Consider the following 18,279-nt stretch of genomic DNA (forward strand, 5'->3'; position numbering starts at 1 on the left):
TTTTTTTGCTCTTCTTAGTAACATTTTCGCAATATGTTTCATATTTTTCCCAAAGATAATTTTCTATGATTGTTCAGTGTATAGTAATGTTGTTTCTATTTAATGTGTTGTTTCCTACCAAAGTTGCCGCAGCTGCACCGCCGCTCTGGCCCCGTCAAGCTGTCTCTACAGCTTCTTGCCAGAGTGACTGTATATGTCGAAAAATAAAACTCTATTTGATTTGATTTGAAAAGATTCCACCCCCCTTTACCCTGGGCATGAGGAGACTCAAAAACTGTAGTTTTCTACAGTTAGTGCCCGTCCACGTTACTTACAGGTAACTCAAAATTCTATGAATTTCTATTGGTTTGTGTGACATCTCAAAGGCCAGTGTTTCGCCCCCCTTCTGGTACCCCGAGTGCTCCTTCCCCCTTTAGAGCCCCGTCCTCTAGGAAAAATTTCTGCAACGTTTTTATGTGAGTATGAGACCTTTGGCTGCTTTGAATGCGAGTCCGACATGGAGTGATGCTGGCATTAAAGTTATTATAGTTTCCGTTAATATGCGTTCAAACATTTCAAGGACCCCCAACTCAGGCAGTGCTTCTAACGTATTGCACTCAGCTGGAGCGTGTTTTTTTTTGTCTCTCTCTTTAGGCAGCCATAGATGTTTAATTACACTTGTTGTCTTCCCGTGTGTTCATCTACTTTTATACACACCGTATTGGACTATGTAACCCTTTGATAGTTCCGATTGAATCGCACCTGTTCAATAATGGAAAAGTGGTGTTGGCCCTTCTCTCCTCGGCGTGAGGTGCGTTATTTGCACATCTGACATGCAGCACTACTTGGCACGAGCTCCCTTTTATCTTTAGACTTTGTTGGTAGTTACAAAAGGAGAAGAAAATGAAACACTTGGACCAATTCAGACTGTTGTAAAGGTTGGGAACTCTAGCCTCAGATAGTGTTCCAGTGCTAAACCCGTAAAAAACAACCACTAAATGATTCAACACTCCCAGGCCCAGAAACTACCACATGCTTGTGCAAGAAACGTCGTCCCTATTAAATCCCCCAAGACATTTAATTCGTTCGCTTTTTTTTTTAACAGAAACACGCGCCTGAACGCGCCGCGGTGGCTAAGTTGCTAAAGCGTTGTGCTGCTTATCACAAGGACGCCAGTTCGATTCCCGGCCGCGACGGCCGCTTTTCTGATGCAGGCAAAAAGCAAAAACGCCTGTGTGTTCCAGATTTCGGCGCACGTTAAAGATCCCCAGGTGGTCAAAATTGATCCGCAGCCCCTCACTACGGCGCGCCTCATCGCCTGTGAAGTGTCGGCGCGTTAAACCCGAGAATCAATCAATCAATCAATCAATCAATCAATCAATCAATCAATCAATCAATCAATCAATCAATCAATCAATCAATCAATCAATCAATCAATCAATCAATCAATCAATCAATCAATCAATCAATCAATCAATCAATCAATAAATAAATAAATAAATAAATAAATAAATAAATAAATAAATAAATAAATAAATAAATAAATAAATCGATCGATCGATCGATCGATCGATCGATCGATCGATCAATCAATCAATCAATCAGTCAATCAATGAATCAATTAGACAAGCGCCTGAGGTTCATGCCAACGCCGCCTGTATAACGCTGTCTCTTGCGTCAGTCGAAAATGGCGGAACAGCCACTTTCCTGTTGGTCCATCCTGGCCCCTCCCGCGGGCTAGCCTTCGCGTCTGCTCCCGTCTTGCGAAGACTCCCGCTTAGCAGCGCCGCATTGCACAAACTCCAGGAACTATTTACCGGGTTTCTTTAGCCTTCGGGAGTGTATTCCTACCTGTCCATGTCTTCTCCATGTCTGCCTGTCAAGGTGCGTGTCAAGCTCGAGAGGGGCCGTCGGGTTGACTAGAGTTCCTCTGTATAGCGTCACGCAGGAGCAGTATATAGGGACGCCCGCTACCGCGCACCCCACCACAGATGAGAGACCGAACTAGGCCTCCCCAGCTGTTCGCATTGGAAAGCGGGTGGCGCGACAGGAAACACTACACAGGCGGCGTTCCTCACGCAAATCAACCGGCTCTCTTAAACTACTCTCATGCATTCGATCGCGTATGACACTCAAAAAAGTGTGCACGTACTGTGTCAGTAGTCAGCGAGTCGCGGAGGGCAAGCACGGGTTCGGCGAGATCTTGGAGATGCGTACCCGTAAGGACATCCCAGTCATCCGCCACCAAATTTTTGGCCAGGAAGGCCCGATTATCTCTCAAATATTTAAGGTATTTTGGCGGATTCTGAAAAGGAAAGACAAAGATCATTCAGCAGGCGGCGTTTATAGGCCGGTCAAACAGATTCTCAAGCTAAACGGGAGTTAGGTGACTGCATGGTACTTTGGTCTGCATCTAAGTGGGTGTCATATAGTGCGACCGCTGTTACGAATCAGCTTTGCTTCTTTTACGGGTCGCAATCGTCGCGTTCGGGCGCAACTGTTGCGAGCGTCGTCAGGGAGGCTCTCACTCAGATAACCGTTGCAACAATTACACAGAAGCACATATTTAAGCTATAGTACCAGCAGCTGCTGCGAGACGTACGTGTTCTAACAATCTTCACAACGGCGGCATGTAGTCGCCTCGGATGCGTTGCCGCGTTGTCAGCTGGTGGCGTCTATACAACGTGCTGGCCAGCTAGAGCACATTCACTGTGCACACGGCGAATGTGCAGAGATCAGTGCAGAGATCAGCACTGTATACGCCCAGAAGCGGCAAGCGAAACAACTCATGAAGGCCAAGTGCCCGATGCACGGGGGCCAGTTCGGTCGCTTCGGGCAAATCGTCAACGTGACGAACGACGTATGAGAGCTACATGATTGCAACCCTTTCGCGCGACGTTTCCGACGACGAGAAAATATGTGTCCGCCGTACAAACGCGCGAGTTATGATGTAAGTGTACAAACGCAAGTGTAAAGCTCCGCTTTGCGTAGATTTCCACCTATGCCTCGGAATCTGAGTTTTTCCTTCCTCGCAATGGAATAACATTTTGAGTTCGACCTCCAGCTATTCGTCGTCAGGACGAAAGCAACTCTGTTCTGCAAGCGGCTCATCAGCCAGGCTACGTTGATGCCGCGGGCCGACATAGCGCTCCCGCATGACAGCACCGTTCATTCGCGCCTCATTCTCATGCAACGGGTACTTTTCTCCCCCTTCTGGTAAATTCAAAATACAGACCAAAGTCTAAATACGTCTGACTGAATCTATGCGATTGATCCAGATGGCTCGGCCTTTCTCGTGAGCTTGGTAAGTCAAGCTCTCTTGTACTTAGTACGTACCAAACATAACACCACAAGAGCCGAACGCCTCATGCGTGACCGATGCGTGACCCAGTAATCTTCAGGGGTGTCAGATAAGACGTGCAGTTTACACTCGGGTCTGATGAAAAGCTTGGTGTGACATGCAGTACGCGACCCAAATTAGCTCTTCGTTTCCTCCCTTTCGAATTTCCAGTTATGGCTGGGCTCGAATCAGTCAGGTGCCGGTAGCAAAGGCGCTTCCAACGCACTGCTCCTTCGCTACAGTGATGTTTTCGTAATGCTCTTAGCGATATCGGCACCACCGGCAGTGGCTTCACCGCAATGACGGCGTAACTTCCAGCTTTGAAGGCACAGGCGATGTTACGGATTGGCATGTTCCTACTTTCCGTTTGCGTATTGGCGGAAGACTTGCCACAGCCGCGGCCTCATGAATAATGATGACTCGTACTTATGGTATTCCAGCCGCATCACAAAGCCGCAGTTGGACGGACAACTCCATGTGTGTCTTCTAGGATAAATTGCATCTCTTCGAAGTTTGTTTTATTAAGCTTCGTATATTTATTAAATATAATAAATTAATTTTATTATATTAATATTACGAAGTTTTATTGAGTGTATGACTATGAAGTAGGCTGAAGCGCAATTGAAGTATGCTGAACCGCGAATACAACTGTTATTTGTTCCTTGCAGTCATTTAATCTCGCACTGTCTTGGACAGCACGCTGCGATCAATAAGTACAAAGAAAGCACAGTGGACTCCCCTAAAGACGAACTCGGTTAAGACGAACACTATTGTTAAGACGGACAACATTTTTGCTCTCTTGCGACGTCCACGAGGGAAAAAACCTCTGCTTAAGACGAATTTCTAATCATACGAACAAATGTTTACGGTGCCATCGAGTTAACGGGAGTCTATTTTATTGCCAAAAGTGCCACTCAAAATGCATTTCTCATTCATTTCGCTGTAACCTATTCATTGGCATCTTAAAAGCTCCACCGTTCAATCATTCGAGCAGAGATTACGCAAATTATATCTTTAATCTACGCTAAATGTGTCTACACATGCATGCGCACGAGCTTGAGGACGGTTTTGTTGCTGCTCCGGGAAATTTAGGACTGAAAGCACGGCGCAGTTTGCCCATTAAGCAGGAACAACGGAAAGCACTTGTGTCTGCCCGCCGCGTAGACGGCAACGTAGCTGTACAGATGTCAAAACTGTTAACAGCAACGCGCGAACGCGTGGCCTTCGATACGTGTATCGCAGCCTGCTGATAGCCACCGGCGTGACCAGCGAGATTAGGGGACGGCGCTGCGGTGGCTTGGCATGTGAAAGCTATTGTCGATGGTTCCGTGCTTTGCGGGGCAAGTTTCGACACCGAAAGTCCCTCACCACGGCCGCCACTAAAGCCTATATTAAACGTTATCGTGGACTGGGTCACCAGTGCAGTCTTGTTTTAGCCTTTGGTATGGTTCCGATATCAAAAAAAGTGGAATGGGGGTCGGGAACAGCCATTCTGACCTAGGTTGTGCAGGAAAGGAGGAAACATAAGCGTTGACTCCGAAATTGCCTGAAGACGTGGATTATTGGCGCGAAATAATATTTTAATAAAAGCAGTCTTCGGCTGCATCAACTTATGCTTCCTCCTTTCCTGCACATCCTACTTTGGAATGGCCATGCCCGGCCCATATTCGACTTTTTTTTTTATATCGGAACCAGACCAAAGGTAAAAGCGAGATTGCACTGGTTATCAGCGTCATGTAATTTTTAATATAGGCGTTGGGGGCGGTCGTGGTAAGGGACCTTCGGCGTCGAACCTCGCCCCCTAAAACAAGGAAGCATCGGCAATAGCTTTCACATGCCAAGCCGCCGCAGCGCCGTCAGCTAATCTCGCTGGTCACGACGGTGGCTATCAGCAGTCTTCTCTGCACGTATCGAAAGCCACGGGTCCGCACCGTTGCTGTTAACAGTTTTGACCTCTGTATACTGAACTGTCAAAGCGGAAGTGGAAATTCGAGCATGCACAGTTTTTGTAGTATGGTTTCTCTTGTGAGGACTGCGAGCGGCGACAAAGAAGTGGGACAAAGGAATTTTAGGATTCAGTCAAGCTTGATTCTTTTTCATACGTCGTAAATAACCATAGCTGCGAAAATTAATAAAAAATGACCAGGCGGAAACCGTTACGTTATGCGTACTCACGCCGGCCAAGAAGGACGCCTCGCTGCCTTTAATGTCTGTCAGCTTAGTGACGTCCAAAAGCGTCTTGTTCTTGCCGCACATCCTGCGTTGAGTAAAAAAACTGTGGTTGATTCCTCTGTCATAGGAGTCGGTAAAACAGGAAAGTGAAAAGTGCAGCGAAATCTGCAGCCGAGCATGATTTGCGGGTCGGCGGCTGCTTTGTGGGTGTGCTGGGCGAGCGACGTCCAGCTGGCGGGTCGCTTCGGCAAAGGCGTACTGGCGTCATTTCCGTTACGGATATGACGTCAGTGAAATCTTGGTGTATTCCGGCATAAAACACTTTCGTGTTAAAATATAAAACCCCAATACGAACAGCCCCAAGTATAACGTACTCTTTAGTGCTAAGGGTTGCTTCCCCGCAAAAAGACCCTGTGTGCGGGTGTGCACCCTTTACAGGCCGCTTGCTTCGTTGTACTGGCTTCACTTCCGTGACGGTTATGACGTAAGCGAAATCTTCGTGTATCCGTGAATACGCTTTAAAACTTCTTGTCAGTAAGCTGAATTTGCAGTTACCTACAGCACAAGCTCTTCATCACTGTCCTTGCGCAAGTGGCGCATGCCGCTCCGCTTTGTACGCATTGTGCGCGTGCGCAGTAGACTAAGCGCGTGTGCAGTGGCGTTTGGCACGCATGGAGCAAGTTCTGGTGTATTGTCCGGCTTGCATGGTACCCAAGGGAAGGAATCTGCTTCCTAACCTTCGTTGCTTGCATGGCTTATACAATAGTGGGGTTTTTTATTGAAAAGTAAGACCTCGGGCGGAAGACCAGACAAGGGGCTTGTTGTCTTTAGTCGAACCGTGGGGATTTCCGGCCGTCCCTTACCGACAATGCGCCAGTGTGTCTACAGCGCGCGTACCAACCCACTTTTAATGGCAAATTGTCCCATTGAGTGTATAAGGTTTTTCCCATTTCGTAGGTGATCGGGAAATATACAGAACCGCTAGGAAAGCGCGGGAAAGAGCGGCCCCATCTTCAGCTTAAATTCGAAAATGAGCCGAAACTGCGGAAGAAATAGTACAAGTTAGCGCAGGCGGGCGGGTTTTGAAAGGTGAATTTGCTAGGCAAGTTGGGAGCGGGCCATTCGCGAACCACGAATGCGGTATAAGCAGCGTTTACTGAAAGTCCTTCGTGAGATCGCGAAGGTGGGGCAGAGGTAAAACGGAATAGTTTAGCGTGCTTCTGGCAAACCAGCTGGCGAAGGAGGGGGGGGGGGGGGGGGGGGGGGTGGGGCAGAAGGTGCGGAAAAGGGGGGGAGTCAGCCCGTTGGCCGATGCCATTTTATTGCAGTGTGGTAATGCATGATAAGGATTGGTTAACCAACGAATGAAGTGGAAGGGACTGTCGGAGGTTTTCAATAGTTTCAAATGAACATGGAAGAACGCGCATGAGGGCCGGAGGAGCTTGAATGATGTCAAACGAATGGGCTTAGGAGCAGATAGGGCTGCGTGTAGTTCGGCCCCTTGCGTATGTGGAAAAGTAGAAATGTGGCGTAAGTTGTGGCGTCTACACGCACGAGACAGTGCCATGCCAGAGACACTGGTGTCCGTGCCTGCAACTAGCCCCGCCAGGGGGCGCCCGGTGTTGAGTTTCTGTAAAGCCCCTATATTTGGGGCTTTAAGTTTCTGTAGGTGTCGGAATTGTAGGAGCGGTTAGGGAATTTGCTTCTAAGGATTGTTTGGTGGACTTAGTGGAAAGGTCCCCGGAGTCAAGGGAATCGCCAAGGAGCGAAAGCAGACGAGGACGATGAGCACTCTAAATTCATAAGCGCAATCTTTTGTCTGGTTTATGAAATCCACCTTAGAACAAGTTACACGCCCGATAAGGGAGTCGGACGGAGAGGGATCACTCTTTCAAGGGCTTTTATTTTTGTGTGCCGGTGGATAATCGCGTTATTATATGCGTATGAGAATATAGTATATAGTCGTGTATAAGGCTGTTGTGAGTGCCGAGCGGCAAGCCGTGCATCTAGATGCGACTACAGGTGGCGGGGATAGCAGTTTAGGCTACGTAATGAGTGCCTTGTGAAATAGCAGTTAGGAATTGGGTACTGAAAACCAAAATGAGATCATTTTTCTCAGCGAGCTCTGTCCATTCTCAATTGAGGAAAGTGCCCCGTAAGGCTAGATGCCAGAGCCTGGAGGGCTACGAATACGGTTGAAACACCTCCCCCTTCCGTCCCCACGCCAATGGCATCGGATTATAAAGCAAGATGCTGCGTGGTATCGTTTTTGAGGTTTCGGGCTGCCCGGCCATGGCCGGATTAAGGAGCAGGGTTCTGTGGATGGCCCATACAGATACGACCTTATCGAGATAATAGGTCTCTTTCTTGCCTGCTCAGAGCAGTTCTGAGCAGCTCCAAGCAGCCGAAAACTGCTCCCACCATAGACACTGTATCGGCAAATAAAATACGGAGCTGCTTGGAGCTGCTCAGAACTGCTGTGAGCGGGCAAAAAGAGAGACCAAATACTCTCGGGGTGGTCCATACCGCATGCGTCCCAGAAAGCCTAATAGGTCTGCTTTGAAGGAACATTTTAGGCATTGAATAAACAATTTATCGAAGGGCATGTGCCATGTGGTTTTATATCTGTGCTAATCTATTCCCTACCACCACGATTCACAATTTGAACTCGGTTAATAATTACCACCCTTTAGCGCTTAAGGGCTTCACATAGCATTCTTTTGATAGGTAAACTCCTCTTTCATTTTGTTCTCATCAGGGGCGGTCCGATGGTGCGCCGAGCCCTGCGGCTTGCGTTGTGGCTAGATAGTGGCCACTGTTCCAGCGGCAACCAATAACGGGCTGGCCGAATAGAAGTAAGGAAAGTATGGAGTTCTCTCAAGTCTACCACCTTCTCTTGACAGATATGATCACCGATGCAATTCCAAGGGATGCGATGATAGCAAGGGAGTCACATTTAAGCAACTTCCGATGCTATGTCGTTTTGTGGTTCGAATTGTTAACTACAATGTGCGAACAAAATGCGGAGATACGGCCAACTTAAGCCCCGTTTCCGTTCCCGCACCCCTACACTCCTACTGAAATAAGAATGACGTCACACGCACACACGCTAATTCCAAACAGTTCGCCTTGTCTTAAGACACAAAATAAATTTAGAACTGCAACGGTTTTTGTTAAAAACGCGTCAGTTATTGAAATCTCCAAATAAAGAGTGCGCGGGTGTGCACAAACGGCGTTTGTATACACGCCGCAGTTTTTAAGTTCAGAGCAACTGCGCCGGCAACAGCCAACAAAAACGCCACCGCAAAAAATTTAGAGTATTTTCGTAATTTGTTTCGATCATTTCCAGCAATCGTTCAGCCCACTTAGCGTAACGAAGAGCGATAATAAAAATTCGTAAATTCACCTGAACCACCGCAATCTGTGCGCAACTCTGTTGATTTTAATTATGCGAAAGCATTAAATGGTGCATTGAGCAAAAAAATCCCGCGTCTGCATTGGCCTCGGCGTCCAAAGCCCATAAATGGTTCCCAAGCGAGTGTGAATCATTAAATACCAGAGGCTTCGAGTCAATAAAGACATAACAGAAGGATCGCGCAGCGAGGCAACGCCTGAGTCTGCACAGAGCCACGTGGAAAGCGGAGAGTGCCGCTGTGGCTGTGAGTGTGGTGTTCCGAGGCAAGGGCACGCCATATAAAGCCCGACCCGCTGACCTAACCACACGGCACAACAGTCACTACTAAGTTTGATAACAGCGCTAGGACAGCTGGGACACAGAGGCGACACGAAACTGGGCGCTAACAACAAAGGGTTTATTTCGCCGCAGCCGAATATATACCCTGGGAAATAAAAACTATAAAACACTAAAAATCATAAAACTTCGAAGGTGCGGGCTTATTTCTATAAAAAGATGCACATGCGCAAATGTATGGATGATGTGGGCCTCGAAGATTTCCCTGGTGCGTTGCTCTTTATATCTTTTTAGCACAAGTGCGTTTTCGAGTCGGGGCTTTCGGAGTGCCTTTTCGAGTCCTCTGTGTCCTGTCCTATCGCTGTTATCAAACTAAGTATGTCAGCCACCACTACTTTACGTGCAAAACTGGTCGGAGCACTCAGCGACGTTCGATGGGACGTCAGTTCTTTTGCGTTGACAAGTTATAAGAAGTGCTTAGGTGTCATCGGAGGGGTTTGCCTCCAACCCTTTTAGCGCAATACGCCGGGGAGCAGAAGTTTAACGCTTCATAGACTTTATGTTAAGAATACCACGCCGAACCTCCTGACCAATTTTACGTCTATCTGCATACGCTTGCTGCAGGTACTCTGAAAGGTTATAGGGAAGCACGATTGAAGAACACCGGCTGAAAAGAATTTCCAGACAGTTTTTCCCGCGACATTTGCTGGCGGTGCCCTTACACGAACACTTGGGTTGGGTTCAAAGTGGTGTTGTAGAGCTCGAGCGCCTTGGCGTTGAACTCCGCCTGGTGGAACGTTTCGGATCCATCGTCCACACGTGGTAAAAACAATGTGAGCACGATCTGAAAGCAAAATTCACCCGCATCATCAATTCTAGGCTCCAATTTCATAAATTATTCGATTGCATTGTCATCTTACATTGCGTGACCAACCCATTCCTATCTGTCTCTTCTAATCAATCGCCGTCTCAAAAGTTGGCACAATCTCTTATTACAACTAACCAATTTCATAAATTATTCGATTGCATTGCCATCTTACGTTGCGTGACCAACCCATTCCTATCTGTCTCTTCTAATCAATCGCCGTCTCAAAAGTTGGCACAATCTCTTATTACAACTAAAACATCCAACCAGTCGCTCTTAACTCGCTCTCCCTGTAAATTTCACCGCCTTTCCCCAGAAGTTGTTGCTGTTAATGATAAGCGTGTTTTACGAGAAACACTATCTATTACTGGATACTAAGGAATTTATTTTATTTCTTGTCTTTGTAGGCTGATGTATTGCTCGTAATCGTGCCAACCTTGTGTTTTATGATTTTATGTTTCCCGCGGATCACGTGTTGTATTCATCAAATCCACTCCACTAATGTCGAATAACAATGAGAGTATAATAAAAGATATGAAGTGAAAAGAAATATTGTGTACAATATGGTTAAAATGGGGTAGAGGCATCTTACCGGTACCGGTAGCGGTATCAGTAGAGTCTGGCGATTGAACTTAAACTACAAAATCTAATTCACAAGGCGTGAGGTTGCTTCACTTTGGCGAGAAAACAGCGCTAAAACCAATGGCAGCGCTAGATGCTGTTTTCTTTGCTTAAAGGAGCCATGAAGATACAAGTTTATTTTATTCGAAAGATTTCGTGTTTTATTGTGCCCCCAGCGCTTGTCCGGATGCAACCAATACTTTATTCACTGAGAAATAATTCAATTTCAGTTAAAATTTTCATTTTCCCGCTAAATCGTGCGTTTTCCTAAGGTCCCTAAAATAACTAAGGTAGCGCCAACTGCTCCCTCCTTCTCCGCTGCCCTCCTCTTTTTTCTCTCCCCTCACCCGCGGCGCCGCGGTCCCTTTAACTCCGCGGCGGGGCCGCCATGTTTGTTGGCTTCCTCAGAGCAGACGCCCTCGCAACGCTTCGGGCCGCTCGCTGCAGTTTTTCGTGCAGTTTGCTCTTGTTTTTGCGCCGCAATCGCTCTTTGGTAGCATTTATAGTATTTCTAGAGCCCCGTTTTACCAACACGCATTAAGTGAGACTGTTTTGTGGTATATTTTTGTTTAGAAGGGGATATTTGCGGGGTGGATGCAGCGGGCGCATCAAGGAGGTTGTATACAACCTCCTTGGGGCGCATACGGACAGCGCGGTGTTTGTTTACGTGTGCGGCGTGCTCAGGATAGTTCGTGAACGCGAAAGGATCGAATGTGGACGTTTCAAACTGCTCTGTTACATAGTATTTCTAGAGCCCCATATTACCAACACGCCCTAAGTGAGGCTGTTTTGTTGTATATTTTTGTGTAGAAGGGGATATTTGCGGGATGGATGCCGCTGGCGCATACGGACAGCGCGGTGTTTGTTTACGTGTGCGGCATGCTCAGGATAGTTCGTGAACGCGAAAGGATCGAACGTGGACGTTTCAAATTGCTCTGTTGCAGTAATTCCGTTCTTGCATTGGCGTGATTAAATTGTGGTCGTGCAAGCGCTGCACAGAGGGCTTGCGCATGGTTCGCGGTGACCTTGGTTCGCGGCAGTTCGAGCGCTGCGCTGGCTTTTTTGCGTTCGCGTTTTTTGCGTTAGTTGTAGATCATTAGGCAGCGCTCAGTATGCGCCCCACATTAGCTACTGACATTCATGCCACCTTTATTTCGTGCACTTTACGGTGCTTTGACGCTGTTGCAAAATATATGTCACCTTCACGTCGTTATAGGCTGCTGTCAAGGTCAAAGTTCTCGCGTCTCCTCGTTGGCCTCGCCCGAGACGGCTGTACTTTTGGCAGTGCATCCGTGGCATAGCAATGTTCGTGCGATTGGCGTTCACAATTACTTCGAGTACGGCCCTGTCGGGCATATCTGGAAAAGGCTGGAACAAAGAACGCGCTAAAGAATGCGCTCAGCTTACAATTAGCTGTAGCGCCCAATTCTATAATAACTACCGTATTCCAAGGCCAGAAGCACGCTAACAAGCGCAATTGTGAATCCTTTTCATGCTGTACAGCTAACATTGATTCATGTGTAGGCTTTGATAAATTATAGCTTGCTACAGCCGAGCTGGCCGTGACTGCGCTGACCTTATTCGAGCAGCCGAAGGCACAACTCGGCATCGCGAAGCTACATAAAGTGGCGCGGACGCAACACTTGTTTAAAACGAGCAGCTGACTCTTCGGTTGTTATCGGTTGTTATACGCTGGCGGCTTCGATAAGAGCTCCATTCGATTCAGACTCGATTCCCTGCAACGCCTGCACCGTTGCACGGTGCGCTGCACCAAAGCGCTCGATTCGCCGCTGCAGGAATGGTGCCGTGCACTTCGTCGCTCGATTGCTTATGGTGCTGCAGCGGTACCGCCGCGGTGCAGAGAACCGCTGCACCTGCTACGGAGGAGGTGCAGCGAATCGCTGCCGTGAGCGTTCGGGCGTTGCGGGTTGGCAGGCGGCTACCGGCAGTTGCGGCGACCGCGTGAAAATGTCCGTCCAGCTCGAAGATGCGTGGGTCAAACTTTGCGTCGCCGCTGATGCGTACGACGCAACCCAGATGGCCGTAAACATCCAGTTGTAGAGGACGACAGGCGAAGATGATTAGCAGACGACTATGCCTGCACCTCGCTCGATTGTAAACACGCAGGGGCGCTACTACTGACGGTGCAACCGTGATGCACGACACCGCGGAACCACGCTGCTGCATTGCACCGGTACCACAGAACTTCCTCTGCAACGTTGCCGTGCACCCCTTCTGAATCGAATGGAGCTAAGGCCTGCTCCGAGGCAGCTGAGCCTAAAATGGCGAATTTAAATGGACAGTGGCGGCGAAGAGAAGAAAAAACAAACAACGCGGGGACGAGGTATTACGTCACTGGCCGTTGGCCAATGGCGCGCGGCGTTCGCCGGCGAAAAAGAAAATGGCAAAAAACAAAGGAGGAAAGGAGCGCGGGCGAGGGCGAAAGGCGGCGAGATCTAAAGATGGCGCTACCTTAGTAATTTCAGGGACCTTACGTTTTCCTGGTATGCAACGACATCACTGGAGCCGACCGCTCTGCAGCCGATTGCGGAGCCTCGTTTACTGTTAGCCAACCTAGATGGCGCCACCATACCGTGGCAAGTCATTTTCTCCCTCCGGTTTGTTTTTGACCGTATTTAAACATGGCTTGTTTTAAATGCAGAGCATTTCAGTAACTCACGATGTCACCCGCGTTGACGTCCGTAGTCGTAGTCCGCATCGCTCCCCCTACACTATATAAAAAAATACTACTTACCGGACCCAAGTTTCGATCCCACGACTCTGCGGGCGGAACGCAAGGTACATGGTGCTCTACCCACTGCGTCACAAAGCCGACACAGAATGGAAGGTTACCAACACGCCTTATATCCTTGACTCATTCAACCGTCGGCCACAGGTGCGCCCTCTCCCCCGCGTCCTCCTCGCCTTCTCTCCGCTCGCAACGCCCTTTCTCGCCGCGTTCGGTTCGGGCGCACAACAGGTGGGGACGTGCGCAACACCCTCTCTTGCGCGTTGGGTTCGCGCTGAGCAACAGTCGGTTCGCGCGCAAGAACAGGTGGGGGCGCTCGCATCGCGCTCTCTCGCCGCGGTCGGTTCGCGCTTAAACCACATATGTCGTTCGCGCGCGCTCCGGTCGCTAACATCTGTGGCGTGGTCGTGACGTCAACATCACGCGTTCATGTGGTGGCGCGATTTCGGCGCTATAACACTCTCTCGCGAGGGGCATTGGATTCGATTGGATTGGCTTGGATTGGCTTGGCTTAGATTGGCTTGGCTTGGTTTGGATTTGAATTGGATTGGATTAAAGTGGATTGTGTTGGATTGTGTCGCGTCATAGCCGCGCCTCGTTGCGTCATAGCCGCTCCACGTTGCGTCATAGCCGCGGCAGGGGGTTCACGGCACGTTTCACGTTTCACCATCGACTTCATCGACAATGTCTACGCTGGAAGGCAACAATTACAACAACAACAACCAATACGTAATCCATACGACTTGCAGGCGCGCCCCCCGCGGAAATGCTCTGCATTTGATCGTGCCCCTCGCGAGGGGGATGTTTTTTTTGTTCAGGGAGAAAATACTCGTTTCGTGAAACAGCGCTCGCTCGACAAATATGGTCACATAAGAGACCGTTGCTTGCGTCAATCGGCCAGTGTCGTCTGACACAACCCCAAAACCCCGCAGTCCTGTGCAGCTAAACAAAGCATAGCATAGTGCGCGCAGTACCAACAGCAAAACGCATGGGTACTTCTATGTTTACGTGTGATTTCGTAACTTCCACGGTTTGTCCCACGATTCTTACTGCTTCAAAGAATGTGCCCTAAATTTAAGCGCAAATAGCTCGTTCGGCAAGCTTATAAGCTCTGCCTAATTTGCGTTTGCTTTTTCCGGCCTCCGCCAACCGCAGAGCTGGCTGGTATGACATCATAAATTCTGTTGCGGGAAATGAGCTAGTGGGTCGCATGGCCTTTCCCCTTTTATCTAATTTACAGCTTATTTAAGCGAATTTTACGTTAAAAGTGGTGTCAGTATGGTTCTAACGAGGCAATCTTTTGAATGAACCAAACTTTTCTCTTCATGGCTCCTTTTGGTACCTTCACCTTCACTGGCGAACGATGTGCACCAAACCTGCAGACTCTCGCCGCTCGAGGTCAGTGGAAATACGCACCCCTCATGGAACGCGACAATCGTGAAACATAAACTCCTCCATAGCTTTGCAGGAGGCGGTTGCTTGTCTAGCTGCTACTAGCCAAGAACATCGAATTGACGCTAACCCCGGCCGCTTTGCGAGGGAATCGGGTGTACTCCGCGTACAAGCAATGCCGTAGATGGGTATTACAGGAAAGCTGTCTATGGCTGGGACGTAGCAGATCGACTCCAGCGACAGAGCGGAAGTAGACAATTTTCACCGTTAGGAACAAATACATACAAAAAATTTAGTGCCCTTCCCCTGTGTGAAGAAGGATGACCTGCAAAGCAGCACGTCCTCCACGGAGTTCACGAAACAAAACACTTTTGTTTGTAATTTACGACTGAGCATACTTCATAGCCAATTGCCTGAATGAAATTTGAAAAAGACCCGAGCTTCATCCTAGCGGACAAACGTATAGCTGTCTCTTTACATCGCGCGTCGTAGGCATCTTAGTTGTGTTTGTGTAACACGCCAACCCAGTCCACTCTACCACAGATGACACCAGACCGGTCGCATTGGGCTCTTTGACGGCCACGTTGAACCTCACGCCAACCCAACGGACATGTCACCAGTAATGTTGTGAAAACTATATCTTCGCGTGCCCTCCCCCTACCGCCCTTCTCTCCCAACCCGAGCACGCAATAAACCGCGGCATTCCACTCGCCGACACGCGCCTGCGCACGTCATTTTGTTGACTGCTGCTTCGCCGCCTGTACATCCTTTGAGTTGTTAGGGGAGCACAAGTTCGCTCCAATAAACTTGTTTTACTTTAAGACAACTGCGTCGTCTTTGGCTTCTTGATAATATTATGATGCAGTGCTGTGGAATCGGTGTTTTACGGTGCTTTGCGAGGTGATTGTGAACGACTTCTACCAAGACAACTGTCTCTAAAGTAAAAAAGAATATGTGTATGGTTTACGGAGAGATTGGCTCGATTCTTTTATCTTCATGTAATTCTTCCTGCATTACAGCTAACGCCGCGGTTTTTCTGGTTCAATGATGCTAACGCATTAAGGCGAATGTCGACGGCAGATCACTCTAACACGCCTTCCATGTACTTCTTACTGCGGCGGCCATTTTCTGTAACGGCCAATGACAACGCCACCTTTTCGCGCAATCCCGGCACCTAAGGCTTTCCCTTTAAAATAGCTATGGCCACTGCCCGCGTGCCAAAACATTATGACGTCAAACATTGAGGACGCCACCGCATTTTCTCGCCCTATTTTGCGAGTCCAGAGCATTCTGCAAAAGGTCTTGGTCCTACTTATCAGCTTATCTATTTCAGTAAAAGACAACATACACATGAACAAAGAGGATAAAGGCACAGCCAATATTTAAACCACTTGAATACACTCGGGCTGCAAAAAAATCGTGCATTTTGTTCAGACACATTTGCCGCCTGTTTTTCCGAGTACAGTAGACTCTCGATAAACGAAACTTCAAGGGACCGGAAAAATTAGTCCCGTTTACTGAGAGAAATGTGCAAAAAGTGCAAATTTATGTGCGTACACACTCCTAAGGGCATTTCATGGAACTCTAAACACTGGAAGGTGAGTGTAGCTGATAGTTTTTCAGAAAGCAAGAAAACTACAAGAGGTTTAGGCACAACATCACAAAGTATATTTGGCAGCGATTTGTCACTGTGTCATAAAAAATGCCTGAAAATGCACCAAGGAGCCGCTTCCGAAGTCAAGAATGATGTCCTATCTTTTATAACGTGAGCGCATGGTGTGCACGCCCCATGCCTCGACTTCGCGAGTGCTTACGAGCCGCCGAATTTAGAAGACGGCAACACGGTAATGAAGCACGATTATCACCACGATGCCACGAAAGCTGCGGCAGGAGCTAAGCCCTCTATCCTCGGCGACTTGAATCGAGACAAACGACTTGAACAAGAACTGTGATATTGCATTCGTCGGGCTAACACGGCTGACTACCAACGAGACGAGTCTTACGAGGCCAACGAGGCTTAAAAAAAGAAAACAACAAAGAAACAGCCGGAACAGGAACAAGCTGATGCTATTGGCCATGGGTTTGACAAGAAGTTCCATTTCCAGTTCCGTTTACACGGTGAGGGGGACATTTTAGTTCCGATCACCGAAAGTTTTTTTTTTACTTTATCTGAATACAAAACCAATTAACTAACAGGCTATACAGTTCCGTTTAAGCGGCGATTTCTTATAAGCGATTTCCGTTTATCGAGATTCTACTGCATTGCCAGAGTGAAACAACCACGGAAAGAGAAATAAACATGCCACTCGCGAGGGGCACGATCAAATGCAGAGCATTTCCGGGGCGCACGAGGTTAAGTAGTTTGCGTTACGTTAATGTTGTTGCACTTGTGGCAACTGCTGACGAGAGAGCGCTCGGCAGCAGTAATTTGAATGAGTCAACGATATAAGGCGCGTATATAGCGTCCGATGCTGTGTCGGCTTTGTGGCGCAGTGGTTACAGCACAATGTACATAGCGTTCCACCCGCAGCGTCAAGGGATCGAAACCTGTCGTCGGATAGTATTTTCTTTTTATATAGTAGGGACAACGACGGTGTGGACTACGGACGCCAACGCGGGTGACATCGTGAGTTACTGAAATGCTCTGCATTTAAAAAGCACCTTTGAGGAGCTGAAGAGCCCAGTTACCGTTCGACGTAGTTAACTATATACCTAAATAACAACACTGCGGGAGAGTTACTGTCAAGCGCGTAAAATATCTCCGCTCCTGCATGGACTGACTGCGCTCGAGGTCCCCGTTGGAGGAGACGCGTTTGGCCACTCACGTTATCGATGAAGCCGAACTGCTCTAGCTTGTAGGGCTCACAGATGTACTTCCGGGAGATGACGCCGCCCATCATAAAGAGCAACGAGGACAGCATCATGAGTATGCAGAAGATCCACATGAACAGCGTGCACCTGCGACGTCGAGGAATGTGAGGCAGGTACAGACAGACATACAGACACAGACAGACAGACAGACAGACAGACAGACAGATGAACGGACAGACGGACGGAGAGACAGACAGACAGACAGACAGACGGATGAACGGACAGACGGAAAGATGAATGGACGGACTGACGAAAGGACGGACGGACAGACAGACAGACAGATGGAGAGACAGACAGACAGACGGCGTACGGACGGACAGACAGACAGACAGACAGACAGACAGACAGACAGACAGATGAACGGACAGACGGACGGACAGACAGATCGGCAGACAGACAGACAGACAGACAGACAGACAGACAGACAGACAGACAGACAGACAGACAGACGGATGAACGGACAGACGGACAGACAGACAGACAGACAGACAGACAGACAGACAGACAGACAGACAGACAGACAGACAGACAGACAGACAGACAGACAGACCAAAACGTTCGCGTTCAGGTGGCCCAGAGAAGATCTTTAAAATTGCTAC

At 48.5% G+C, this 18,279-nt stretch overlaps 1 protein-coding gene across 1 annotated transcript in view; it reads right to left on the bottom strand.

Moving 5' to 3' along the window:
* The window catches only part of LOC144175313 (prominin-1-like), a 55,884-nt gene that overhangs the window by 26,010 nt on the left and 11,595 nt on the right, over positions 1 to 18,279 (bottom strand). Inside the window, exons 8-11 of the mRNA XM_077704395.1 lie at positions 17,635 to 17,767; positions 9,905 to 10,026; positions 5,495 to 5,576; positions 2,132 to 2,284 (exon numbers count right to left, since the gene is read on the bottom strand). Of these exons, the coding sequence (XP_077560521.1) occupies positions 2,132 to 2,284; positions 5,495 to 5,576; positions 9,905 to 10,026; positions 17,635 to 17,767 (490 nt within the window). The remainder of the gene's footprint in view (positions 1 to 2,131; positions 2,285 to 5,494; positions 5,577 to 9,904; positions 10,027 to 17,634; positions 17,768 to 18,279) is intronic.

Source organism: Haemaphysalis longicornis, unplaced genomic scaffold (genome assembly GCF_048455015.1).
Source record: "Haemaphysalis longicornis isolate Haplotype H1 unplaced genomic scaffold, Haemaphysalis longicornis Haplotype H1 scaffold_3, whole genome shotgun sequence".
Lineage (NCBI taxonomy): Eukaryota > Metazoa > Arthropoda > Arachnida > Ixodida > Ixodidae > Haemaphysalis > Haemaphysalis longicornis.